Genomic DNA, 27,944 nt, shown 5'->3' on the forward strand with positions numbered 1-27,944 from the left:
TAAGGCTGACTGCAATGCACACATTTATTTATTACGAAGGAAAATTGCTATGTGAAACTCGAATCTAGGTATTGCATAATATATTGTTCTGAAAATTTATGGTCATTTCGAAACGTCAGCAGAAAGACTCGAACCGTTAAAGAATTCCACATGTTCACGACAATACGGCCTGTCAAGATATCCTTTAGCGCGGGAACACTCGTATCCCCCTTCTGGCTTGCCCACTTCCCATCAGCTTTCTCTTCTTGGGATATCAATAAAAATACTACCTTTCAACGAGTACGTTGAGTCATATGTACTCATTGCGGACTCCGAACTAACAACCATTATTCGTTCATGTTTCCAAAATAATTCGACATGCTTTAATCTATTTTAAAACACACTAGGTCGATAGAGCATCAGCATTTTACCAACAAAGACAAAAAGTTTCTACATTAAAAATATTTTTATTGTTTTATACTGTTGTCAACGTGGAAGTAGCACATTCGCACTAAAAATCCTTTCGAACTTCCAATCCAAATCCTGGCTTACGTTGTCCTTCTGTAATTGACTGCAAAAAGTAAAAAAAATATCTGAACAGTAAGAAATTATTTGCAATATATATGCAACAACAATAAAACTAATACAGACTACAAAGGATATTGCGCTTGATAATAACTTACAATGTGTCCCTTGATTTTGGTGTTTCCGTTATTCTGTGAAAATCAAAATATATGAAAATAAAAAATCTATATATATATATATATGATATTCTCTCTACATTCATCCTTTAGTCGTTTATTGCTATATATATGAAAACTGAATAATATATATTGCACTGTAAATAGATGTCAATGTACAGTGCGCACAAAAAGAAAGTACCTTTTCAAAGCCGGCGTATCCGGTTATGGGTCCACCAGGAGGTGATGTCTGAACGAAATACCAAATATATTCATTTAACAATGATTTTTTTATTTTATGATTGTATTTAAATTAAAATATAATATAACTTATGCTATAAACGCGCGAGCTCTTGTGCGCAGGGAGTACCTGGCATGTTATTTGATCTAAAATTGATTAATATTCTTGGGTTCAGTAGTTCACGTTCAAATTCAACAACCGATAAACTTTCTATAACGATGAGATCGTCAATTATTTCACAATATATATATTCTCGGGTACATTTGAAAATTAGTGAAATAAATCCGATGTCTATTACTTTTATTCCAATTGAACCAAAACAAATAATAACAACGAAAATACAAGTGAGCTACGCACAAATATATGGACACGTTAGATTAGAGCGAATCAGTCCTTACCGGTACCTTTGACGCTACCGGTACCCTCAAAAAAGTTCTGAATTTCCAGTAGCAAGAATTTTGCAGAATCAAAACGTACAGCCAGTCATGACACTGACTAAAATCCGTGTTCCCATGGATAAAAAATAATACAGCAAAATTTTAGACGAAATATCAAATTTCATAGAATTCACGCAAAATTTTGAAATAAATAAAAGTAATAGCCTTCTAGCGAAAAAATTAATCTTTAACCACTGAAAATTTCAAAGCAATTGGTCCAGTATTCGAAGAGAAAAGCGACTTTTTTAAAACGTGTCAAAGAACAAGAACAACAACAACAACATAATATTGAAACGATCGTTATGTCCACTTCGTGTCCAACAATAAGCTATACTCACTGCACCAGAAACGACGCCATCTCTTTTCGACTGATTTGTCTGGAAAAATTCAAATTTTTGGTTTCATAAATTCACACTGCAATTTGTCGCAGCGTTTCCATCATCATGCCACCTTTGGAACTTCAATTCGAATAATGTAGTGAATACAACACTCGTACCTGCTGAGGTAAGGATGGAAGGCATCCGCCTCCACCAGACATAAAACCGCTGTTCATGTTTTGAAGTATATTCAAGGATCGCCAACTACAAGATTGATTTCCGTCCCCCCAAGCGACATTTATATAACAAACATCCTTTGAGAAATAAACACAAATATTAATAATTAAACGTAAATCTCAATTCTTAGATAGCGCGCTTAAGGAACCTCATTTAAATACAAGATTGCATGACTCAAACCCACGTCGCACAACAAGAATGTTCTTCTTGTGGCAACATTTATTTCTGGGACTTTTGCGAGCAAGCCACGGGAAACATTGAGTTACTATGGAAACGGAAACAAAGCGTATCCTTATCTGAATAAAATTTAAATACAAATTAAAAACAATTCCCAACTGATTGTTTTTACGACAAATGATATTATATTCATATACCATCGTATATGTAATACTTAAACAGTAAGCAAACTTTGAGTAAATGCATGTTTTTAATGAAGTGCATATTTTACATACTTTCTAAAATTGAAGACATTCTTTATGTAAAGCAGATTGTTTTTCGGGTTCAATAGCGGGCAGGCACTTTTAGAGTAGGCGTTAAATTTCAAATTAGCACATATTTTTACATACAACAGAGTAACATAATTTAAGAACAATTACAAAGATAGCATTATAAGTAATAAGAAAATTCAATATACAACTTGCGTCAATGTTTTATTGTAATATTTTGAATTCAAATTATGATATTCAATACTGTGAACAACCTGGATCAGCTCTAATTGTGCTACCGCAAAAACCGCTATATTGGACATTTTTTACCAATATACCGGCGTCACAAATTAAGGTTACTGGAAATGTTCACAGAGGCAATTTTAAACAGAACAAGTAAGACAAACCTTAATTCAAGCAATTGTTTCAAAGCAACCACTTTTGGACATACAAATGTAAAATAATTCATCCAAAATGTTTGTATTATCACATTTCAAAATATCGTTTACCATTGCACCATCGATCGTAGTTTTTTCATTCATATTACGTGTCCCATGTTCATTCAAGCCCAGACAATACCTGCTTAGAATCAAATGACAACTGAAAACAAAACGCACGGTAAGTGTACTCATTTCCTTTTCTGAGAGCGTTTGTAAATCCCCCCAGTGATCATCATACGATATTAGAAATTTCTAATTACTGCGCCTCATTATCAAATCATATTCAGGGCGACGAGCGCAAATGAATTTCAATGACATTTTTGTTCCAAATTTCTTGGTTCCAATGATTTAAAACTTTGAAGAAAACATGAACATGATACATGAACAACGAAATTGAGCCAAAGCATCGCATTTTATATACTAGGTGTAAACGACGAAGAAACGATGATTTAACGATGAAAATACGAACGGATATATAATTGTTAAAACACTTTTTAGATAAATACAACATTCAACGCAGGGGTGACGTACCTATTTGCTATCGCGAACGAACAACAAGTTTGTATATAAAAGTTTTAAAATGAATAAAATTTTTATTTATTTAAATAATTGTGTGTTTAAAATACTGGCGAGTTTATTTACTTTAAAAATCAAGAACACTATTTACGAATTCCGGGCATCATTGTGCCGGAAGGATGTCTGGTCTGGAGAGTTGTTTGACTGTTTGACGCATTAGGACTTCTGAAGACATACCTGCGAGTGTACACAGCTTAGGTACGGTATATAATTTATGTGAGAGGTTGCCGGGCTCCTCACTATCGTTATGTCTATTACGCATTTGACCACTTAAGACATACCTGCGGATGTATACGGATCACGTATAGATAATATATGTGGGATATTTATGGTGGCCCATCGTTTTCGCGCGTAAAATTGAAAATAAAAATAAAATAAAAAACCGAAAATAAAAAAAATAGTTGTGAAAAAACATAAAAATGATTGAAAAAAAAAATGAAAAAAAAATTGAAATTAAAAATAAGAACGAAAAAAAAAAACGGAAAAAAAAATTAAAAAAAAAAAAATAATAAAAATTGAATAAAAAGAAAATATAAAGGTTGACAACGATGGTCCGCCTCGTGGCCCATCGTTGTCACGCGTTTTTATTTTTAGAAAATTTGCTCTTGCTTGGGACCAACGTTGTCAGACATAATCCTACGCGCACAAATGTGTTCCCTGGGTTTCCAACTCACTACTGATTTTCCTGAGCGATATTCAATATGAAAATGTTCTATAAATTCTCCATGCTACAAGTTCAACAAGAAGTAATATATTTATAATAATGATAAGAGAATATAGAATTGAATACGAAAATTCGGAAAATTTGTTTTTACGTGTAGAAGGTAATTTAATTGAAGAATGCTGCTTAACTACTCAGTTGTCTGGACACTCGCGATGCCGGTACCGTACCGTCTTACCAAATACCAATAGTCGGTTATAGTCGCTTTGCGTCTGACCGTACCGGTAGCCATGCGATCACTCATGAAAGAATGGGAGATACGGATAGTCTCGTAGAATATAGACTACTGAAACATTTTTATCAAACACCATTTATTTCAATCCATACCTCGATCCTAGTAGAATATAGTGAGATGAGATATGGATTGAAATAAATGGCTGAGCACGGGCGATTCATCATTTGTCTGGATCGGTAAGTTACGGCTTTACGGTATGGGGCAGGCCCAGAGCGTGTTTCAGTAGTCTATATTATACGAGACTATCCGTATCTCCCATTCTTTCATGAATGATTGCATGGGTACCGGTACGGTCAGACGGTACCGTACCGGCATCGCACGAGTGTCCAGGCAACTGAGCAGTTAAGCAGCGTTTTCCAATTAAATTACCTTCTACACGTAAAAACAAATTTTCATATTCAATTCTATATTCTCTTATCATTATTATAAATATATTGCTTGTGGTTTAACTTGTAGCATGGAGAATTTATAGAACATTTTCGTTTTGAATTTATCGGATATTGCTCATGAAAATCAGTAGTGAGTTAGAGACCCAGGAAACACATTTGTGCGTGTAGGATTAAGCCTGACAACGTTGGTCCCAAGCAGCATCAAATTTTCTAAAAATAAAAACGCGCGACAACGATGGGCCACGAGGCGGACCATCGTTGTCAACCTTTTTATTTTCTTTTACCCAAATTTTTTTTTAATTTTTTTTTTTTTTTTTAATTTTTCTTTTTTTTTTCAATTATTTTAATGTTTTTTCACAACTATTTTTTTATTTTCGCTTTTTCATTTTTTTTTTTAAATTTTTTGCGTGACAACGATCACCATATTTATTGTTTGACTCCTCACTATTGTTATATATGAGTCCACTTCAGAGAAAAATGAAACATTTGAAAAGTATATCATTCAATAGCACTTTTTCAACGTTGAATACTCGACGCAAGAGTCTTTCCATTGAACTGACTGGATTCATTATGTGTGATGCTTCAGATTACTCTTTCTGTTGAAACTAGAAATGAAGTATTTTCATGAGACTGACTCGCGGCCGGCAAAAATATTTTAAAAAAGTTCTTTGTAAAACTCCTTGTAAATCAATATTTATGTCTTATATAATTGAATTACCAATAAATTCATATACTTCGCTTTATACACTCGTACTCGTACATTCGTATTACCACATGTTCCTAACGTTTCACTCGTATCATTTTTGAATTGCTAGCGCCACGTGTTTTACTTTGTTCCACTTGTATCCTTTGTCTCATGCGTCCAACACCACACACAATTGGATCAAATTTGGGATAAATAGGACTGGGACACGATATGTGCTTGGCTTCGTGCAGCTTTTTAACACGAAGTGACGTTTTCGGCTGCAGGAAACACTGTGGGTGGGGATCAAAAAGGTAGTTTAACCTCGAATCGGAGTTTAACTTTGGATCGGCGGTTTAAGTCCGGATCAAAAAGGTGGTTTAACTTTCTGTGACGTAAATCTCGACTTAAAATCGGCGATTTTTTAAACCTGGTCTGGAGGTGGTTTAACTCGGTTTGTCGAGTGCATTTGGATTGCGGCGCTTGTCGTGTTGGATGTTATCGCTTACCGTACAATCTATATTATATTCTGGGGCGACAAATGGAGTAGCAGGGAGCTCTGTACAAGCGTCACGACGAATAAATAATTGTATACCTGTACCACGAGGCTGCGATATGTAGCATTTGCGGTGGTACCTGTGCTGTACCGGTACCTACCGTACTACGCCCGAACAAAAGTATTCACAACGGGGAATTGGGCTAGTAAGGTAAATACATACGGTACCTGGCGTATTGATATATTTCTGTATTTGCGTTTTTTTGATTTTCTTAGCAGTTTTTGTGAAGTTTTATTTTAGCTTAGATTGTAGACTACAGTTGTACCAGTAGTATATTGCTATATTGGTTCTTGTCATAAACAGACATAGGGCCCAGTATTTTAGTATAGTTTCGTTGGTAAGCAGTTGCGCAGTGGTACCGTCGAACAGATACTCCTAGTCCTAATTCAGTAATATAAACTTCAAAATGTTTTAACAAAAATGATATATTTTCAGATATTTAGATCTACCAGTGCCCAAAATATTCCTCTTGGTTATATTTTGTGTATGAGCTGAACTGAGATTTACCTACGATATCCATGTATCACTACTGCACTGTACCCCGGTGTATGTATCTTGTCATCGGCTAATTCACAAGTCTGCAAGTTCCCGAAGTTGGATAAAAAAAATAGGCGAGAAGCGAATAGATAGCAGGTTGGGTGGATATTTTGATATACACCAATGTAAAATCATATTGCATGTTATTGGTATGCTGTATGCACATATGTACGATATTTATGGTATTAATGATTCTGACTCTTGCTATATAAAATGAAACTAGAATATTGTAGTACCATGCCCATGAATTTCACCAAATGCAGGAATGAGTATATTGATAACTATATATTGCCAATAACTTATTATTATGAATGCAATGGTTCATGCTATCATAACTATTTCTTTAATGTAACATTGTTTTCTGATTTTTCATTTATTTCTACAGCTGTTTCAAGTCAAGTAAACTGTCTGAGTGCCATGATGATGATCAATTTCATCAGCTCTATTGGAAGAGCAAATTTGTGAGTTTGTCACTATTTAAATGCCATATTATTTGTATGTGAACTGTCCTAAATTTATGTAGTATCAGCTGTTAAATGAAAATTATTTTTAATTTGTGTGTATATTCTGTATTATTCGTATAGTGTGAGGATACTTTTATTCTAGTCATTTCTTTTTACATGCAGGCAAAACTAGTATCACATGATTTTAGAGTAGAGCAAAGTTGTTCGACATGCAATCACAATCGAAGACAAAAGAGTTAATATCTGAAAACTAAGAATACTCTACTGTTTTACTTTTCCAAATTATATAATTAAATATACATTGGATTTTACGTAATTCAAAACTATCATTTCAGAATACAAAAAATCTGTACAAATTCGAATACAAATCATTCGGTTTTAGTCATTGCCTAGGTCAAATTTGCTTCTTTAATATCTAGCGCACTTCATCAATATACTATCTTTAACCCTGTATTTTTATTTTTATTGTTCAGGTCATGAAGACAAACAACTGTTATGGATAGAATTATAGTAAAAGTCAAGGTTGCAGCAGTGCTTTATTCTACGCCTCTGTGTCCAGCAAATATGTGGAACCCGGTTAACTTAAGCTTAACAAACAAATAATTCTTGCAATAATTCTAAAACATTTAGAGGAAACATAGTTATGTCAATTTTTCGTCACTTGGCGAGTCTTCCGCAGAAGAAATAAATAAAACCTTCAAATAGCAACGAAAGCAACAACTATGATTGCACCTGTGTCTGTGTGCATTACGTTGACACATTCCTGTCTCAAAGCTGTAGATCCAGGATAAAATTTAGCACCTCTTCCGAATTGATTCTATGCTTTTCCATTTCTTGAATGTCAGTACATTTTAGCAGTCATTTGAACAAATGAATATTAGTTATTTTTGCAATACAAATTTTCAAAATAATAAAATGTTAAATATGTAGAAGCCTGTGGCCCAGAACTTGCCAGGGATAGGTTATCAGCTGAAGTGTGTTCATTTCGTCTGTTTTCACTCTAAGTAGGATGTGGGTTCTGTAATTTAAGTCTGTTTGTTGTTACGCTGAGGTTTTAGGAGTAAAATATTAGATTCAGTTGGTGTTGTAGACCAGGGTCGTCCAACTCGTGGCCCGCGAGCAATATGTAGAAGCATTTCTAGGTGTTTGCAAAAATAGCCTGTCAAGACAGACCATAACTCATCGTGTTGAAGAGCTTGGGAATTCTAATGCGGGAATTTTAAATGCAGAAGCGGAAAATGTTTTTATCGTATTCCTTGGCGCTTGACGATGCGCTGACATTAAGTTTACTGCTCAGTTAGTGACTTGCTATCTTCTTGCGGGTAGTTAATGATGGTATAAAATCACCGTGGAGACTGCAGCCATTGCCCCTGTTAGGGGTACGACTAGAGCTGTGATAAAAATGATCAAGCATCTTGTCTTTGGCTAAACTTTTGGGAATAACCACTGATGGCGCCCGTCAATGGTTGGAAAACAAGTTTTATTGTTCTAATAATTGGGAAAGTTTGATGTGAGGGTATTTTTTTTATTTTTAACCTGTAGTAGTGTAGCAAAACTAGATCATAACTACCATGTCAAGTGGCCCGCGCAATTATTTTTGAATCACGTGTCCCTTCGACCAAAAAGGTTGGATTTATGATAAATTGTTATTATTTTGACATTTCGGGTAATGCGCGTCAGCTCTTCGTAGGTCTGCCGCCCAGCTTGTTTTGCTTTGGCAAAATCAACGAAATACATCAAAAACCGACTTTGCAAAGACAGCAAATTACAACAAAATCGGGTTCGCGTTGTCATCGCCATGGGAATACGAGGTCAAAGAGCAACATGCCACGACGTTTTGATGAAATGCCTCGTGGCGTCGGACTTAAACCAGGATTAGTTAAGTAACCGCTAAACTGGGTTTTTGATCTCCGTTTAACTTTCGAAGTTAAACCGAGTTTAACTAATCCGAGATTAGTCTTAATCCAGGTTTAAGTTAAGTGAGGTTTTTGATCTCCACCCTGTGTCTTGCTGAGTGGTAAAATTATCGATTGTCAAACCAGATACCATCAGACAATGAAATCACCGTCACTCCTGTTTCAAGTCTTACTTACATGTGCTACTCCAGCGATGTGTGTATATTTGAAACAGAAAACCATAAATTTTGATTTGCGAGTGCCGCGACAGATAAAAACTGTATTTTAGACGTTGTTAATCAAATTTAACAAATTACCAAGCTCAGAAAAATGCGAATCAATTTTAATTATAATCGGGCAGTATAATATATATTTTTATAAACGCAGATTGCAGTATTTCAGAGCAATAATATTTTTATTTTGTTGTAAGTAGGCGCAACGGCGAGTTACGTTGGAAATAATTAAATTAGTATGACAAATTCTTGTCAATACTCGTATCGGCCATGGACTGACTATTCTGCGCAACAAACAAATCATCATCGCTGAAAAAATCGGCAATTTTAACGAAAGTCCTAATCGCGAGCGAGAACTGTTTTGATCGGAATTTCCATTTCCGATTTTGAATATGGAATATAATTTACTGAAAATATAGTGCAAGTTATCTGGCATTTTTGACGAAGTATAACTGTTAATTCTTTTGTTTTTAACATCTTATTTGGTAGAAACGGGGTCATCAAATCAAAGAATGATAATGATTTGAGATTGTACCTGACTAAATTTCTTCAAATATTAAATATCAAATATTCTACTCAACATGCGTTGGGATTTGTTAAATCTCGAGAGTCCGACAAGTTAGCTAATGTTAGACATTTCGTAATGCTTATAGGACAGTTTGTTCCACAAAGAAAATCCTCCGAATCTCACCATACGATTTTATTATATATTTCTATACACTTCACACGCATTAACACACATATCATACAAAATAACATAATTCTTTAACCAATGTTAATGAGATTTGTACATCGCAAATTGTTGCAAATTTCTTTATCGAACTGTTTGTCCTTCTAAATACTTGACGCGCTTTATTACCGTTCATAATTATTGAACTGAGAGTTAGGTACTGCATGCGAGACAAAGTTCTCTCTCCATGAAATATATAAATATCTATCTCACATGATGAAAAACACACATTACTCTTCGTTTCTCAAATATGCTATTTGACAACAAGCCCCAGCGATTCGTCAGTCATCGTCATTATTGGAGTTGGAGCCGACAAGTTATTCGCTATTGGCTTTGATGTAGAGGCGTAAGTTACTTCCTTCGCCTATGTCATCATACTCAGACGGGATAGGGGGTTCGGAATTGTTTCCACTATGCGTTTTCGCATTGGAGTTGGAGCCGACAAGAACATTCGCTTTTAGCTTTGATGTAGAGTCGTAGGTTACTTCGCCTATGTCATCATACTCAGGCGGGATAGGGGGTTCGGAATTGTTTCCACAATGCGTTATCGTCATTTGGTTGGAAGTTAGGTCCCAATACTCATCAGAACCTACGAGTTCGTTATCTTTTTGCCTCAGTGTTGATTTAGGACCTTGTTCTCTGATGTCATCATACATTGGAGGCAACATAGGCGAGCTCATACCGTGCCCGCCATTCATATTCACTGTTTTATGGGATGATGCCAGACCTGAACGTATTATCGGTGCCAGATATTGTTCAGAATCTAAGTTCATTCTTGGAGAAGGCAGTGTTTCTGGGTATATGTAACTCGGTTCTGCGGTGGCAACACTCGTAGTCGTAAACTCGGCTGGTATGTTAACCATATGATGTCTACTGTGTGGGTGTGGTATGGGCGATAGATACTGGTATGAATCCTTGGGTAGTGGGATGTGTGAAAGGTCGGCCGTATCAAAATGCATTGAAGAAGGAACATCCAGTGTTCGCGGTGTATTACTCCTGTTGTGAAAACGCATAGGGAAACTTTCTCTAAATTCATGCTGTCTTGGTTTTCTGAGAAAAAATCGAACGGTGATTTAAAAAAGAAAAGTGCGTTGGGTGCTGTCAGCTAAGGCTAAACTCGTTGGGCTAATTTATGTTGGCGTTGTAGATTGAATTATCGGATTAGAGCCTCATACTCACAACCAAACCTGGGATACATTGAATTTGGTAATATACATGACGTAGCCTACCTCATTTTACTATAAATACACACTCCTATCACAACCGATATAACCACAAATGCCCCAACGGAACCGACAATTATCAGGATCAATTGGATGGAGACTGGTTCGGAATTCGGTTGTATGGTAGTTGAAATTTCACGCCCCTTTTCGGGACGAGTAGTCGGCTTGTTGTTTTCTGCGAAGACAAAAGTATTAAATATTTAATCTTGTTCAGTGATTTCGTTGGAGATACGAGTCACACCAGCAATAGTTTCAAACTATCACATCGTGCTATGTCATCGAGATTTACTTTTATCGCCAATGCTGCTACCCTTGTATTTTCCAGATTTCTTTTAGTAAAAAAATTGTGTGCCACGACTCTTGAATAAATCCAATAATTTTAATAGGCACAAATCGGTCAAATTGCGAAACTCTTCAATCCAAATCTACGCATATCGAACAAATCGAGTCGGCCAAGTATTTTCATAAAGGATCTAACCTCGTAAGCGTAGTTCGGATGAACTAACTGTTTTTTCTTCTTTCATCTTCTTTGAATAAAATTGAATTTCAACTAGAGAATACCAGAAAAATCTTACCTGGCTTGATCCCAAGTATTGTCTTACCAACGTCGTAACCCCAGTCTAAAGTCCTTGACAAAAATTCAATCCCTGGGTCTGCACACCTGGCAACTAAATAATCGTACATCGACCTATTATTTTTTTATTGGACACAAAGTAGACCTATGGATCGTTTTGTTATTATATTGTCATTCTTCTTCTTGTTGGCCTCCTTAACTACTGGACCAATTGCTTTGAAATTTTCAGAATGAAGATCGTTGTTGTTGCTTGAGGGCTATTACGGGGTTTTTAACCCGCCAAGCGTGACGGCTGTCTTCCGTTTTAATTTTGCAAAATCATTTGACGCGGAAGTGGTTATTCGATACCGGTAGCTCACGGTAGGTACGGTAAACTAGATGTCTCCAAACTTATATTTAAACAGAGTATTGGCAGAAGAGTTTCAAGCACCTAGAGATACGTAGGTAAATTGAGTAAAATTTATTTTCCGTAGATTCCAGGGTTTAGTCACATCGAGTTCTATCCGTTATTTGGAAATGAGTTGAATCACTTTTATATAAATCGATTCGTGCACTATAGTGAATCGAGTTACAAATTAACCGGAATGAACTTGAATATTGAAAAACGTATAATTCAAAACCAAATCATGTAATCTTCACAAGCCATAAAACAAAAGTCAGTAAAAGGATACATCAACTCACCTCCGATTAGACAGACAACTCCAATTACTTTAATGATCTTCATTGTTGTTACTTATTTAAAGCACAGAATTTTTTGTGTCAATTATCTAAATTTTTTGAAGAATAAATTTAGCTTCAACTCGTCCAACTACGTTTTACATTTAATACTAAATACATTCCGCATCCCCTGATGGTCTAGCTAGGAGACTGCTGAACACAATTGGGTAAATACTGAACTATATAACTTCCGTCTGATCAAGTAAGGAACACAGATGTGTTGTCCAAATAAGAAGTTGATCACATTGGTGAATGCTCAAATTTTCATAAAAGTAAAGACTATAACATTAAACAACAGAAAACGCAAATTGATAGGCGCAATATTTTTAACAGAATCTTTCATTCTAGTTACGCATGCTGAATTTTTGATGCATCAGATAAAATATTCCACCGAAGGTAAAATTCCAATATTTTGTATGGAGTGTTTTCGTTCTGATCAGGAAAACAAACGGAAATACAAAACGGAGGATGGTTTGACTTGACGCGGAAAGTTCAATAGTCTACTGGAAAATTGTATCTGATGCTGCAAAAATTTTAGCTCTCGTCTCAATCCGGATGCGCTGACAGCAAGTTTATAACTTTCCTGAGCGGACAAAATGTGTATAATATCGCGAAACTTTAAAAGTAGACAACACTAATCGGTTACATATTGTGTGAATAATCAGGCCACAAGTGTGATTGCTGCTTGTAGTACAAAAAATTGCCTGACTCATGATTCGGGTAAACCCGGCAATCTGAGTTTCACAGCACAAGCAATGTTTTGCACAAACTGTTTCGTCTGAATGGACATTGAATCCTCAAGTGTTATAGGTTCAGCCGTATAACGTTGCAATACAGAATAGAATACATTCATAAATAATTTGAAAATACATATACGGTGTAAAAAAACAAAGTTGGTTATTGGGCAACACTTTTATAACTACTTATTCACCTTTCGTTCTGCAGGGGGTGGAGATTCGCTAATAGGCTATATTAGATTTGGATTCCAGATTGCCTCGAATCGATCTCTAATTGAATTGGTGACACATAAAAAAAATTGAGTTTAAAATGCGAATAACAAATGGGAAGTAAGAGGTCAGAATATGTTGCCCACGAATTAACCATGATTCCATGGCAGCAACTCAAGATTGGTTATTGAACGTCATTAAAAAAGTGCGCATTCTGTGGCAATTATGCAAGCAATCAGTATTTTTGTGAAGCGGCGTCAAACTCGAATTTACACTTTTCTACAGATCTATTAAAAATATGATGAAATTTTTTGTCACAAATATTTAATGCGCGATTCCCAACAAGATTTAATTGAAGTACTTCCGCAGTGACTGTCACCTGTTATGTAGATGTAGACTGTAGAACTTTGAATCATCGTTATCATTGCCTTAAAGTTCAGAACTGAGTTCAATCCACGATTCCACCTCGCTGCTAATGTATTCATATATTTCGTATCACTTTGTGGGTTAAATTTCTGGGTTGAAATGGAACAGCGATTTGTCATTAGTAGTTTATTTAAATTCTCTTGAAGGTTTGAACTTACGCGAAAGCGGAACCGCCACAAGGAACACAATTTTCAATATTGTGACTTAACCGCACACAAAACCGGATCTCACAAAAGCCGGAATTTTTGAAAAAAATATAAGTAATATCCTTCTAACGAAAACCACAATCTTTAACCACCAAAAGTTTCAAAGCATTGGTTCAGTACAGTTAGTAAGTGATTTTTTAATACCAACAAGAAGAAAAAAATACCAATTAGAACAGAGGTGTCAAACTTGCGGCCCACGGGTTGCATGCGACCCCAGAGAACTTCCAATGCGGCCCGCGAACACTTGACAATAATTGTGTTATTTTGTAATTTTATTTTATCTAAATGTAATACATTTTTTTACATCTTTCGAAGAAGTAAAATTGATTATTCACACAAAAAACGACAATTTACTGAAAGTATTTTGGAAAATTAAAATTTCTTGTTTTCAATTTGGACCAGATATGGATACACCTCAAAGCTAGCAAAAGAATACATGTGAAACACCTCAGGAATTAAATGAAGCGCAAAGTACATGAAGAAGGTGGCATTTTTGAAGAAAAATGGGAGTTGCAATATTTCTGTCACATCACATTTCAAAATATCGTTTACCATTGCACCATCGATCGTAGTTTTTTCATTTATATCACGTGTCCCGTGTTCATTCAAGTCCAGACAATACCTGCTTAGAATCAAATGACAACTGAAAACAAAACGCACAGTAAGTGTACTCATTTCCTTTTCTGAAAGCGTTTGTAAATCCCACAGTGATCATCATACGATATTAGAAATTTCCAATTACTGCGCCTCATTATCAAATCATAATCACGGCGACGAGTGCAAATGAATTTCAATGACATTTTTGTTCCAAATTTCATGGTTCAAATCATAAAACTTTGAAGTACACATGGACATGATACATGTACAACGAAATTGAGCCAAGGCATCGCGTTTTATATCCTAGGTGTTAACGATGAATATACGAACGGATATATAATTGATAAAACACTATTTAGATAAATACAACATCCAACACAGGGGTGACGAACCTATTTGCTATCGCAAACGAACAACAACAAGTTTATATATAAAAGTTTTAAAATAAATTTAATTTAATTAATTGTGTGTCAAAATACTGGCGCTTCCATTTTCTCTGTACATTCCCTGAAGGTTTTTGACTTCACACCAAATATACACTGAATCGCATGAATGCTTTGCGGGTCGCACGAAATCTTCGGTGGATTCTTTGGGGCTCCGTGAGATGTTTAATAAAATTTGACAACGTTAGCATCGAAATGCGGTAATTAAAACACGACATGATCTATATCAAAGTGTTGTGTTGTTGCGAGGTTGACGGGTTGCCATAGCTTTTGGGAATGTCTCGCGGGTCGCAGTCGGATAAAACCCAAAATTGATCAAAATATCGCGAGTTTACTTATTTTAAAAATCAAGAACACTATTTACGAATTCCGGGCATCATTGTGCGGGAAGGATGTCTGATCTGGACAGTTGTTTGGCTGTTTGACGCATTATATTGAGAAATCTGAAGACATACTTGCGAGTGTACGCAGCTTAGGTACGGTAGATAATTTATGTGAAAGGTTGCCGGGCTCCTTACTATTGTTATGTCTATTACGCATTTGACCACTGAAGACATACCTGCGGATGAAAACAGATCACGTATAGATAATATATATATGTGAGAGATTGTTTGACTCCTCACTATTGTTATATATGAGTCCACTTCAAAGAAAAATAAAATATTTGAACAGTATATCATTTGATAGCAATTTTTCAACGTTGAATACTCGACGCAAGAGCCTTTCCATTGAACTGACTGGATTCATTATGTGTGATGCTTCAGATTACCCTTTCTGTTGAAACTAGAAAATAAGTATTTTATTGAGACTGACTCGCGGCCGGCAAAAATATTTTAAAAAAGTTCTTTGTAAAACTCCCTGTAAATCAATATTTATGACTTATATAATTGAATTACCAATAAATTCAAACAAGCGATACAGCAGATGGATGGTATTTGCTTGCATACAATATTCGTATAGCGACATGATGCGCAAAAGGTGAAGTTTTATAAAGATTCCCAATAGGCGGAGTGTATCGATAATAGGATTTTATGAAAACCAACTAAAGAAAGATTCTAAATTTTTTCAGTCTGTGACGCACTAAAAATAATATACTGATACTGATATAATAATAACTGATAACGGAACAAAGTATTCAAACAATTTAATTTGGATTTATTGCGATGAATTTGCCCACTGTTGAGAGTAAATAAGATTGAAATTATGTTGTCAATTCCAATATGTCTTTCCTATTTTTTGCGATGTGTAACTTCCATAATGCAGAATACCCTATTGCAAAAACCACGAAGATGCAAATGACATTATTTTGATGGCCTTGAATACAGCATTGAATTAGATTTGTAAGCAGAAAGTCAAAAATCTCTCATCTTTGAGAAACTCAATGCTTGGTTTGTAAAATTCTCTTCCACGAAGACTGCAACTATTGAAAGCGCTTTATACACTCGTACTCGTACATTCGTATTACCACATGTTCCTAACGTTCCACTCGTATCATTTTTGAATTGCTAGTGCCACGTGTTTTACTTTGTTCCACTTGTATCATTTGTCTCAAGCGTCCAACACCACACACAATTGGATCAAATTTGGGAGAAATAGGACTGGGACATGGTATGTGCTTGGCTTCGTGCAGCTTTTTAACACGGAGTGACGTTTTCGGCTTCAGGAAACCCTGTGTCTTGCTGAGTGGTAAAATTATCGATTGTCAAACCAGATACCATCAGACAATGAAATCACCGTCACTCCTGTTTCAAGTCTTACTTACATGTGCTACTCCAGCGATTCTCAAAGTGGGCGAAAGAGATAAAGTAGGGGGCGAAAAATGCGAAGGGGTGACAGTGGGGCGATTGCTTATTCTCGAATAGTCAAATATGGTGAAAATCGCCGAATGTTTTCTTCGGTATGACGTGGATATTTAGGCCATGAACATCGGGATTATATCGGTAACCCATATTTTCGTAAATTCTCCCTATCTCACAAGTATTCCCCTGCACATGTGCCAGAGGACGTCGATAAAGAGTTTTTTCAACGCCCGGAACTGTGCGTGAAGTATGATACAACCTCAGGATTGAATACGCAAATCCAATTTCCACTGAAAATTGAGGAAGTGAATATTAAGAATTAAAAGCGGTGTCATAATATAACTGGAAAACCATAAATTTTGATTCTCGAATGCCGCGACAGATATAAACTGTATTTTACACGTTGTTAAATCGCAAAATTTCGGAATTTTTGATCGTAAACTATACCATAGTCACCTGAAGTTGATTCATTCCATTATCCATTATTAAACTACCGCCGGATCCGAAAACGACCTCTTTCCTTATTGTGATGATAATGCAATAATGTAAAATTTTATTGTCGACCTTGGGATTTTGCTAACGGCGTATTTTTGAAAATAACCGTGGGCGGATCAAATTTAACAAATTTCCAAGATCGGAAAAATGCGAATCAATTCTAATTATAATCGGGCAGTATACCATATATTTTTATAAACGCAGATTGCAGTATTTCAGAGCAATAATATTTTTATTTTATTGTAAGTAGGCGCAATGGCGAGTTACGTTGAGAATATTTAAATTAGTATGACAAATTCTTGTTAATACTCGTATCGGCCATGGACTGACTATTCTGCGCATCAAACAAATCATCATCGCTGAAAAAATCGGCAATTTTAACGAAAGTCCTAATCGCGAGCGAGGACTGTTTTGATCGGAATTTCCATTTCCGATTTGGAATATGGAAATGTAATTTACTGAAAATATAGTGCAAGTTATCTGGCATTTTTGACGAAGTATAACTGTTAATTCTTTTGTTTTTAACATCTTATTTGGTAGAAAAGGGGTCAGCAAATCAAAGAATGATAATGATTTGAGATTGTACCTGACAAATAATAAATACCAAATATTCTACTCAACATTCGTTGGGATTTGTTAAATCTCGAGAGTCCGACAAGTTAGCTAATGTTAGACATTTCGTAATGCTTATAGGACAGTTTGTTCCACAAAGAAAATCCTCCGAATCTCACCATACGATTTTATTATATATTTCTATACACTTCACACGCATTAACACACATATCATACAAAATAACATAATGCTTCAACCAATGTTAATGAGATTTGTACATCGCAAATTGCTGCAAATTTCTTTATCGAACTGTTTGTCTTTCTAAATAGTTGACGCGCTTTATTACCGTTCATAATTATTGAACTGAGACTTAGGTACTGCATGCGAGACAAAGTTCTCTCTCCATGAAATATATAAATATCTATCTCACATGATGAAAAACACACATTACTTTTCGTTTCTCATATTTGCTATTTGACAACAAACCCCAGCGATTCGTCAGTCATCGCCATCATTGGAGTTGGAGCCGACAAGTTATTTGCTATTGGCTTTGATGTAGAGGCGTAAGTTACTTCCTTTGCCTATGTCATCATACTCAGGCGGGATGGGGGGTTCGGAGTTGTTTCCACTATGCGTTTTCGCATTGGAGTTGGAGCCGATAAGAACATTCGCTTTTAGCTTTGATGTAGAGTCGTAGGTTACTCCGCCTATGTCACCATACTCAGGCGAGATAGAGGCGACAAGCACATTCGCTTTTAGCTTTGATGTAGAGTCGTAGGTTACTCCGCCTATGTCATCATACTCAGGCGAGATAGAGGCGACAAGCACATTCGCTTTTAGCTTTGATGTAGAATCGTAGGTTACTCCGCCTATGTCATCATACTCAGGCGAGATAGAGGCGACAAGCACATTCGCTTTTAGATTTGATGTAGAGTCGTAGGTTACTTCGCCTATGTCATCATACTCAGGCGGGATAGGGGGTTCGGAATTGTTTCCACTATGCGTTATCGTCATTTGGTTGGAAGTTAGGTCCCAATACTCATCAGAACCTACGAGGTCGTTATCTTTTTGCCTCACTGTTGGTTTAGGACCTTATTCTCCGATGTCATCATACATGGGAGGCAACATAGGTGAGCTCATACCGTGCCCGCCATTCATATTCACTGTTTTATGGGATGATGCCAGACCTGAACGTATTATCGGTGGCAGATATTGTTCAGAATCTAAGTTCATTCTTGGAGAAGGCAGTGTTTCTGGGTATATGTAACTCGGTTCTGCGGCGGCAACACTCGTAGTCGTAAACTCGTCTGGTATGTTAACCATATGATGTCTACTGTGTGGGTGTTGTATGGACGATAGATACTGGTATGAATCCTTGGGTAGTGGGATGTGTGAAAGGTCGGCCGTATCAAAATGCATTGAAGAAGTTACATGTAGTGTTCGCGGTGTAATACTCTTGTTGTAAAAACGCATAGAGAAACTTTCTCTAAATTCATGCTGTCTTGGTTTTCTGAGAAAAAATCGAACGGTGATTTAAAAAAGAAAAGTGCGTTGGGTGCTGTCAGCTTAGGCTAAACTCGTTGGGCTAATTTATGTTGGCGTTGTAGATTAAATTATCGGGTTGGAGCCTCATACTCACAACCAAACCTGGGATACATTGCATTTTGTAATATATATGACGTAGCCTACCCCATTTTACTATAAATACACACTCCTATCATAACCGCTATAACCACAAATGCTCCAACGGAACCGACAATTATCAGGATCAATTGAATGGAGACTGGTTCTGAATTCGGTTGTATGGTAGTTGAAATTTCACGCCTCTTTTCGGGACGAGAAGTCGGCTTGTTGTTTTCTGCGAAGACAAAAGTAGTAAATATTTAATCTTGTTCAGTGCTTTTGTTGGAGATACGAGTCACACCAGCTATAGTTTCAAACTATCACATCGTGCTATGTCATCGAGATTTACTTTTATCGCCAATGCTGCTACCCTTGTATTTTCCAGATTTCTTTTGTGTGCCACGACTCTTGAATAAATCCAATAATTTTAATCGACACAAATCGGTCAAATTGCGAAACTCTTCAATCCAAATCTACGCATATCGAACAAATCGAGTCGGCCAAGTATTTTCATGAAGGATCTGACTTCGTAAGCGTAGTTCGGGTTACCTGTTTTTTCTTCTTTCATCTTATTTGAATAAAATTGAAATTCAACTAGAAAATACCAAAAAAATCTTACCTAGCTTGATCCCAAATAATGCCTTACCGACGTCGTAACCCAAGTCCAAAATCCTTGACCCAATTTTATTCCATGGGTCTGCACACCTGGCAACTAAATAAACGTATATCGACCTATTATTTTTTTTTATTGGACACAAAGTAAACCTATGGATCGTTTTGTTATTATTTTGTCATTCTTCTTCTTGTTAGCCTCCTTAATTACTGGACCAATTGCTTTGAAATTTTCAGATTATAGATTGTTGTTGTTGCTTGAGGGCTATTACTTTCATTTATTCCTAAATTTCCTATGAAATCTAATAGTACATCAAAAATTTCGCTGTATTATTTTTTATTCATGGGGACGGGGTTTTTAACCCGCCAAGCGTGACGGCTGTCTTCCGTTTTAATTTTGCAAAATCATTTGACGCGGAAGTGGTTATTCGATACCGGTAGCACACGTTAGGTACGGTAAACTAGATGTTGTCCACATATTCGAGCATCGCTCTCTTGTTTCAACACAAAACGAGTCTCCAAACTTATATTTAAACAGAGTATTGGCAGAAGAGTTCCAAGCAACCACCATAATGCAAAAATATTTATTGATGTTTTTCTTCTAACAAGGATATCAGTAGATACGTTATACACGAAACAGTTCAATTTACATGGTAGATGACAAAGTCGATGAGTACGAGTCTCAAATTTAATATTTCGTAACTCTGGACGAACTTGATTAGTAGAAATTCTTCTACTCTACAACCCCACACTTATAACCTTAATGGGTAAAACCAAACACCTACAGATACGTGGGTAAATTGAGTAAAATTTATTTTCAGTAGATTCCAGGATTTAGTCACATCGAGTTCTATCCGTCATTTGGAAATGAGTTGAATCACTTTCATATAAATCGATTTATGCACTATAGTGACTCGAGTTACAAATTAACCGGAATGAACTTGAATATTGAAAAACGTATAATTCAAAACCAAATCATGTAGTCTTCACAAGCCATAAAACAAAAGTCAGTAAAAGGATACAGCAACTCACCTCCGATTAGACAGACAACTCCAATTACTTTAATGAACTCCATTGTTCTTACTTATTTCAAGCACAAAATTGTGTGAACAAAATTCTAGATTTTTCAAAGAATGAATTTAGCTTCAACTCGTCCAGCTACGTTTTACATTTATTACTAAATACATTCCGCATCCCAAGATGGTCTATGAGACTGCTGAACACAATCGGGTAAATACTAAACTAGATCACTTCCGACTGATCAAGTAAGGAATGCAGATGTGTTGTCCAAATAGGAAGTTGATCACATTGGTTAATGCTCAAGTTTTCAAAGTTGGGACTATAACCATAAACAACAGAAAACGCAAGTTGATAGGCGCAATATTTCTAACAGAATCTTTTATTCTAGTTACGCATGCTAAATTTTTGATGCATCAGATAAAATATTCCACTCAAAGTAAAATTTCAATATTCTGTATAGGGTTTTTCATATTTTCGTTTTGAACAAGAAAACACATGGAAATGCGTAACGGAGGAAGGTTTGACTTGACGCGGAAAGTTTCATAAAATTTTATTTCATGCTGCAAAAAGTTTAGATGACGTCTACGTCCGGATGTGCCGACAGCAAGTTTACAACATTGCCGAGCGGACAAAAATGGTATAAGATAGGGAAGCTTTAAAAACAGACAATACTATACGTGGATAGTTATTGCGTCGAAAATTCTCTTTTTTTCCTTCAGAATTTTATCCATATTTGATGCAAAACTTATACAAAAGATATGTCAGGATACGTAATAAATAGGCCACAAGTGTGATTGCTGAATGTGAAACGAAAAATGGCTTGACTCATGATTCGGGTAAACCCGGCAACCTGAGTTTTGACACAGAATAGAATCTAATTATAAAAAATAATTTTGCGCGGTGGAAATTTATTATTTCTATTTCTTTCATCTTCTCTTCTATACGGGGAGTTAGATAATGTTTGTCGTTTTTGCGGGTATATTAGATTTAGATTTTCAGATTGCCTCAAATAGATCACTAACTGAATTGGTAATCGCCAAATTAAATAAAAAAAATAACGCGAATAACAAATGGACTGTAGAAAGTCAGATTATGTTGCCCACAAAGGAATTGAACTAACAGTAGTTTGTTTGATCTCCCTTGAAGGGTTTGTGTCCACTTCGTGAACACTTTCGTATTATTTATCTAAGTACTTTCACACACTACGTATGATTTTGATGGAAATTCGAAAAGAAAATTGATGGTCATTTCGACCGTCAGCAAAAATACGCAAAACCGTTGAAAAATTTTACATGTCTGTAAAACCTCAATTTTCGAAATTCTTGGGCATGTACATGGTTCTCCCTTCAGCCATTGTCCGAAGATACTAAGTTAACCAACAGTTGCAGAGTCGGCGAAAAGTCAGAAGAAAAACTGTCCCAACTAAGATTGCTTTTGTAGTTCTCTTATGTCGTATGTTTAAACCTAATTTGAAGTATTAGTAAATATTCTGAATATTTATATTTTATCCGTAAAAATTTTCGCTATTTCCTTGACAACTTTTCACAGCTTTTAAAAGTATTCGAGCCTATTTATATATAACTACAGTTTTCTATTTTAACTAATTGGAATACCAATCCCGGGTAATATTGTTATTGAAATAAAATAATTAGTACGATTGATTATCTATTAAATATATTCACTCAACTTATCAATTCAAAAATGGAAGTAGTGTGTTGCATCAGACGTTGCTCATAGTTAGCTCGCCTCAGGTGCCAGAACTAAGTCTGAAAGATTTTTATCAGCACTGGTACAGCCGGAAATATTTTTACAAGATGTAAATCAGCCACTATGGCGTGCTAAGATAACCTTTAGCATAAAACACCTCAGAATATCAATGAAAATACTACCTTTCAACGAGTATGTTGGGTCGAGTATTTTTTCGAAAATAATTCAACATGCTTCAATTTATTTTAAAACACACGAAATTGATAAAGGAACAACATTTTACCAAAAAAGACAAAAAGGTTTTGCAATCAACATATTTCTATTGTTTGATACAGCTGTCAATGTGAAAAATCTCTAAAATTCCTTTCGAACTTGAAATCCGAATCCTGGCTTACGTTGTCCTTCTGATCAATTTTATATTGTTTACTGTATTTAAAGGCAATGTACCATGCGCATAATAAGACAATACCTTTTCAAAGCCGACGAATCCGGTTATAGGTCCACCAGGAGGTGATGTCTGAATGAAATATTAATATTATGTTTAAAATAAAATCTACCAAATGTATCTTATCTATTAATTTTTTCATTTACCAATTTATATTATGATTTTGTTATTTTATGATTGTATTAAAATATAATATAACTTATGATACACGCGCTACGAGCTCTTGTGTTGAAGGAATATCGAGCATGTTGTTTGATCTAAAATTGATTGATATGCTTCAAATTCGACAACCGATAACACTGTCTAGACCAGTGGTTCTCAAACTTTTTTAGTCCCAGAGCCGCATTTCAAACCTCAAAGGTGTGAAGAGCCGCACACAAACAACGCAAGGTAAAATAGCAACAACCCTTAAGCGCGTAATTAAAATACCAAGTCATCGTAACAACAACACACGTAACAACTAGGGCTGGGCCAAATATTCGAATAATAAAATATTCGAATGGCATTTTGCTATTTGAATATCCGGTACCACGTGACCTGCACCGCTCTGCTTGGACACCAAACTCGAGCGTCTCCAACTCAATCGTGAATTGTGCGAGATTTCCCAATGGCGCTCGCTATGAGAAAAATTTGTCTTTGCGTTATGGTGTTATATGCTTATTTTTGCACTTATGGTATCCTTTCAATTCATCGTTTTGCAAAAAAAACGTACCGACCGTTCCGTAAATTTAGAAACGTCAAACCAGATTAGGTATTTAAAGTAAATTTCCCAGATTTAAACTCGGCATGCTTGGTGACATGTCATTAGCCATTTCTTGCATTACCGAACATAAAGTTGCTTAAAATTAAATGTTAAAATGACATTTCGGCGTTTCATTGTGAAAAAATGCGATTTTAGGTCGTTAAAACACTCTAGTTATGTAAATAACATGGATTTAAAAAATGACCAAAAGTTTTTCCAAAAGCTGGTATGAGTTACTTGTATGGAAAACATTCATTAAGTTGTAACCAGATAAGAAATGGCATGTCCTACTCCCGTTAAAGCACTTTGTATTAGCTCTTTAGTGATCCCTTCCATCCTTCGCCAAGTAATTTTTCGAATATGTAAACATTTTACTCGACCATGCATGGCCGTTGAGCCAAGAGTAGAACGTAAAATCAATCGTGAATTTGTTGTAACAATGCACACTGACTCGTTCACAAATTGTTGCGACTATTATCATCAAAAATGATTACAATTGTTAAATTTTGATGCATTTAGGCGTTAATAATTAAGCCATAAGGCATGATATAATCAAAATCATCAAGTGAAGTGCTGAATTTGCAAATTCCGTAAAGAAAATTGAGCATTACTGAGTAAGTATTTTAGCTATAATAACCATCGGGGTGTTGTTTTGTTGAAAAAAAAAACGTTAAAACTTGAAGTAATTAGGTATAATTAGAGTCTGACACTCTATTAGGCACAAAGGCCTAGAAATGCCTTTATTGACAATTTATTTAATCGCTATTTTAAATCAACTTTCAGGATTCACTCATTCGTAAATTTGCTAGGTTCATCTATCTAATACTAAAATACCACGAACACCATAGAAAAGCATGAGAAACTCAATTATCATTATAATAAATATTTCGGTTACCGTTCACTTGAAACAGGCACGGTTAATTTACAAGCGGTGATAAGGAAGATCGAATCCAAGGCAGAGGATAAAACTCAGAATATAATTAATTAGGTTTTGCAATCAGTCCTTAAATGTATTCAACAGCTGTCGCTGATGAGAACGCAAGGGTATACTAGAAATATGGAATTTCGATATTTGGCGACCGCTTATTCTTGCAAAAACGAGAAAGGGCGGAAATATAGAATACCAACTTTAGGATATCGCCGCCAAAACGATCGCGGTGACAATGACAATCAGCCATTATGATAAAATTAACCATTAAAAAACGCTTTATTGCCGACTATTCAATGTTTCTATTAATTTCCAAATGGACTATCGGCCTCCGACGTTCTGGATCCCTGTTATGTATAAAAAATATTCAAATTATTCAATTCGAAAAAATTTTCGATTTTTTGATTTGATTTAATTAGGCTTTGATTTCTAATAAGTTTGTCAAAACGGGTCGTAATCGTGGAGGATGCAAGGTGCAGTAGCTGCTTGAGATGATCGCCAGATTTTTCGGGACTATTTTCGATTGCTGGAACAAAATTAAAATGCTCTAGAAATTAAAACAATCATTGAGTTATTTGATTTATACATAAGATCTGGAAATGCGACACAAACTGAAAATCCACGAAAGCAAGCCAATGATTACAGCCATATCTGAAATCTTTCCAGTGAAAAGTGTCCGAGTGTCCGCAAAAACGCTCACTGTTGCGTCACTATTGTATCTTGTAGGTTAGTCAACGCTACGCAAATAAACACGGGGGAATCCATTCGACTAACTAATAGACTTTAGCATTTTAATTTCGAGTCAATGATTAGTTTTCAATGAAAAATTTTCTTTGAAAATAATTAATTTTTAAAACATTAACGGGAGCCGCAGGGAAGATTGTTGAGAGCCGCATGCGGCTCTCAAACCCTAGTTTGAGAATCACTGGTCTAGACTCTAGAACAGGGGTCACCAACGCGTTGCCCGCGGGCACCAAGTCGCCCGCGAAGACCATATTAGTCGCCCGAAGGTCTGTTCCAAACTAAGCTTGATAAAGGTTCTTTTAAGTAAGCTACATCAATTATATTTTGTGCTGCTATTTTGGTATAAATCACACTTATATGGGAACTAGAAATGGCACTTTATTAATTATTGTAACCATCAACCTTATTTTTATTTGACCTCAGTAATGTGACGGGTCAATTAACACTCTTCCAATTATGACATCACACTGAGATCACTTTCCACGAACCCGCGCTTTTTCTTGTCCGTTGGTTAGCGGAGCAGTAGTAATACAAATATTGATTAAAAAGAAAAATCCATCATTTTCACGATGAATGGGAGGTGGATATATTTATACCACCATGAAAACAGCCTGCGTGTGTCTCATTAGTGGGGCGATTTTAGCGACGGCAAAGCGGAGAGGTATTTCACATCTTGTCGCGTAATCTTCCGCGCTAACTACACACTGGTCAGCACAGTACGGACATAAAAAACCTCGCGATTCAAATCATACAGTAATCCTATTTTACGAGACCATCGTTTGTTTCAACCTATCCTTTCAAATCAACATTTTTGGCATAAATTCAGGATAGGAGATTTACATATTTATCCCGGGAGAGAAGATAGCCGATAGGACGGCTTAACCATATGATAAACCACGGCTTCTCGCCGGTTACCATTTGATGTCGGGTATGGAATTAGTTAGTTATTTGTTTCCGGAAGCCTGGACTTGATGGCAAAGGAAGCCTTAACCGACCAGCGGTTACGTGAACCACCCTACGGCGGCGAGGAGTCCAGCAATCCTTTTGCACAAAACAATCCCCGCATGGGATTCTAACCTGCGAACCTAACGCTTAACACGATGGGCCATAGCGCCGCGACTCACTCCACCAGGAACAAACATGGAACACGCCTCACTGATGAAAATCTGCAAGACTCGCTCAGAGTTACAGTGTCAAGTTACACGTCGGAGTATAATACTCTGCAACATTCGATAGTACAACTGTTAAGTCCATTTTATCTTAGACTTGTGCAGAATGTTGAAAATCAATTTGAAAACACTCAGTTTTGAAATACAAGTGTAATTGATAGAAATTTATTTGCAACGTTGTGATAATCGTTTGATTTCCTGAAGAATCCTAAAGTTTATTAGTGTCTATACTTCACTAAATACCAGTAATTATATCAATAATTGAAGCTTAATCGAGCAACTGATTTTTTTAGAAGTGTACATTGAACTGGTAGCCCGCAGCTTAATCTGTACCCAAAAAGTAGCCCTCGGCTTCGAAAAGGTTGGTGACCCCAGCTCTAGAACGTCAAACCAAACATAATAGATCGTCACTAATTTCACATTATATATATTTACGTACGTAGTCTCTAGCAATTTCCTTATTACTGCAGATCAATTTGTGAATCAGTATAACACGTCGGATGTCTATTACTTTCATTTCAAATTAAACACATTTTAAAAGATATAATTATGTGGAAAATACAATAAAGCTATATTCACTGCACCAGCAACGACGCCATCTTTTTTGACTGATTTGTCTGAAAAAGTTCAAATTTTAATACTTATTTATTTATTGAATATATACTGATGCTATATACTATTTTACCAATAAGATTTAATTGAAAAAATTTTTATTTGGCTTTACAAATTTACACTGTAATTTGTCGCAGCGTTTCCATCATCTAACCCTTGAAACTTCAATTCGAATAATGAAGTGAATACAACACTCGTACCTGCTGAGGTAAGGACGGAAGGCATTCTCCTCCACCAGACATAAAACCGCTGTTCATGTTTTGTTTGATTTCCGTCCCTCCAAGCGACATTTATATAACAAACTTCCTTCGAGAAATAAACACAAATATTAATAATTAAACGTAAATCTCAATTCTTAGATAGCGCGCTCAAGGAACCTTATTTAAATACAAGATTGCATGACTCAAACCCACGTCGCACAACAAGAATGTTCTTCCTGTGGCAACATTTATTTCTGGGATTTTTGCGAGCAAGCCACGGGAAACATTGGGTTACTATGGAAACGGAAACAAAGCGTATCCTTATCTGACTAAAATTTAAATACAAATTAAAAATAATTCCCAACTGATTGTTTTTATCACAAATGA

General features: G+C 35.9%; 2 protein-coding genes and 3 long non-coding RNA genes across 6 annotated transcripts; 1 reads left to right on the plus strand and 4 right to left on the minus strand.

Moving 5' to 3' along the window:
- Positions 1-317: 317 nt before the first annotated feature.
- Positions 318-2,035, minus strand: LOC144425857 (uncharacterized). The gene is made up of 5 exons (XR_013477701.1): positions 1,834-2,035; positions 1,676-1,714; positions 862-909; positions 663-695; positions 318-550 (listed from the first exon to the last, which is right to left on the minus strand). It is a non-coding gene; the product is annotated as an uncharacterized LOC144425857 (long non-coding RNA).
- A 3,637-nt stretch (positions 2,036-5,672) lies between these two features.
- Positions 5,673-7,946, plus strand: LOC144425864 (uncharacterized). Of its 2 annotated transcripts, XR_013477707.1 has the most exons (4): positions 5,673-6,066; positions 6,352-6,549; positions 6,839-6,914; positions 7,391-7,943. It is a non-coding gene; the product is annotated as an uncharacterized LOC144425864 (long non-coding RNA). The 2 variants fall into 2 exon arrangements; XR_013477706.1 differs by lacking the exon at positions 5,673-6,066 and having other exon boundaries at positions 6,087-6,549; positions 7,391-7,946.
- Positions 7,947-9,771: 1,825 nt separating this feature from the next.
- On the minus strand, positions 9,772-12,573 carry LOC144425745 (uncharacterized). The gene is made up of 4 exons (XM_078115315.1): positions 12,254-12,573; positions 11,574-11,666; positions 11,005-11,173; positions 9,772-10,825 (listed from the first exon to the last, which is right to left on the minus strand). The coding sequence occupies exons 1-4, from the start codon at positions 12,294-12,296 to the stop codon at positions 10,093-10,095; spliced, it is 1,038 nt and encodes a 345-aa protein (XP_077971441.1). The 5' UTR covers positions 12,297-12,573; the 3' UTR covers positions 9,772-10,092.
- Positions 12,574-18,257: 5,684 nt separating this feature from the next.
- Positions 18,258-21,857, minus strand: LOC120346612 (uncharacterized). Its single transcript, XM_078115700.1, has 4 exons — positions 21,023-21,857; positions 19,998-20,090; positions 19,445-19,613; positions 18,258-19,265 (listed from the first exon to the last, which is right to left on the minus strand). Exons 1-4 carry the CDS (start codon positions 21,063-21,065, stop codon positions 18,848-18,850), a joined length of 723 nt encoding a protein of 240 aa, XP_077971826.1. The 5' UTR covers positions 21,066-21,857; the 3' UTR covers positions 18,258-18,847.
- Positions 21,858-22,900: 1,043 nt separating this feature from the next.
- LOC144425914 (uncharacterized) lies at positions 22,901-27,709 on the minus strand. Its single transcript, XR_013477726.1, has 2 exons — positions 27,558-27,709; positions 22,901-23,234 (listed from the first exon to the last, which is right to left on the minus strand). It is a non-coding gene; the product is annotated as an uncharacterized LOC144425914 (long non-coding RNA).
- Between the last annotated feature and the right edge of the window lie 235 nt (positions 27,710-27,944).

This window comes from Styela clava, chromosome 8 (assembly GCF_964204865.1).
Source record: "Styela clava chromosome 8, kaStyClav1.hap1.2, whole genome shotgun sequence".
Classification (NCBI taxonomy): domain Eukaryota; kingdom Metazoa; phylum Chordata; class Ascidiacea; order Stolidobranchia; family Styelidae; genus Styela; species Styela clava.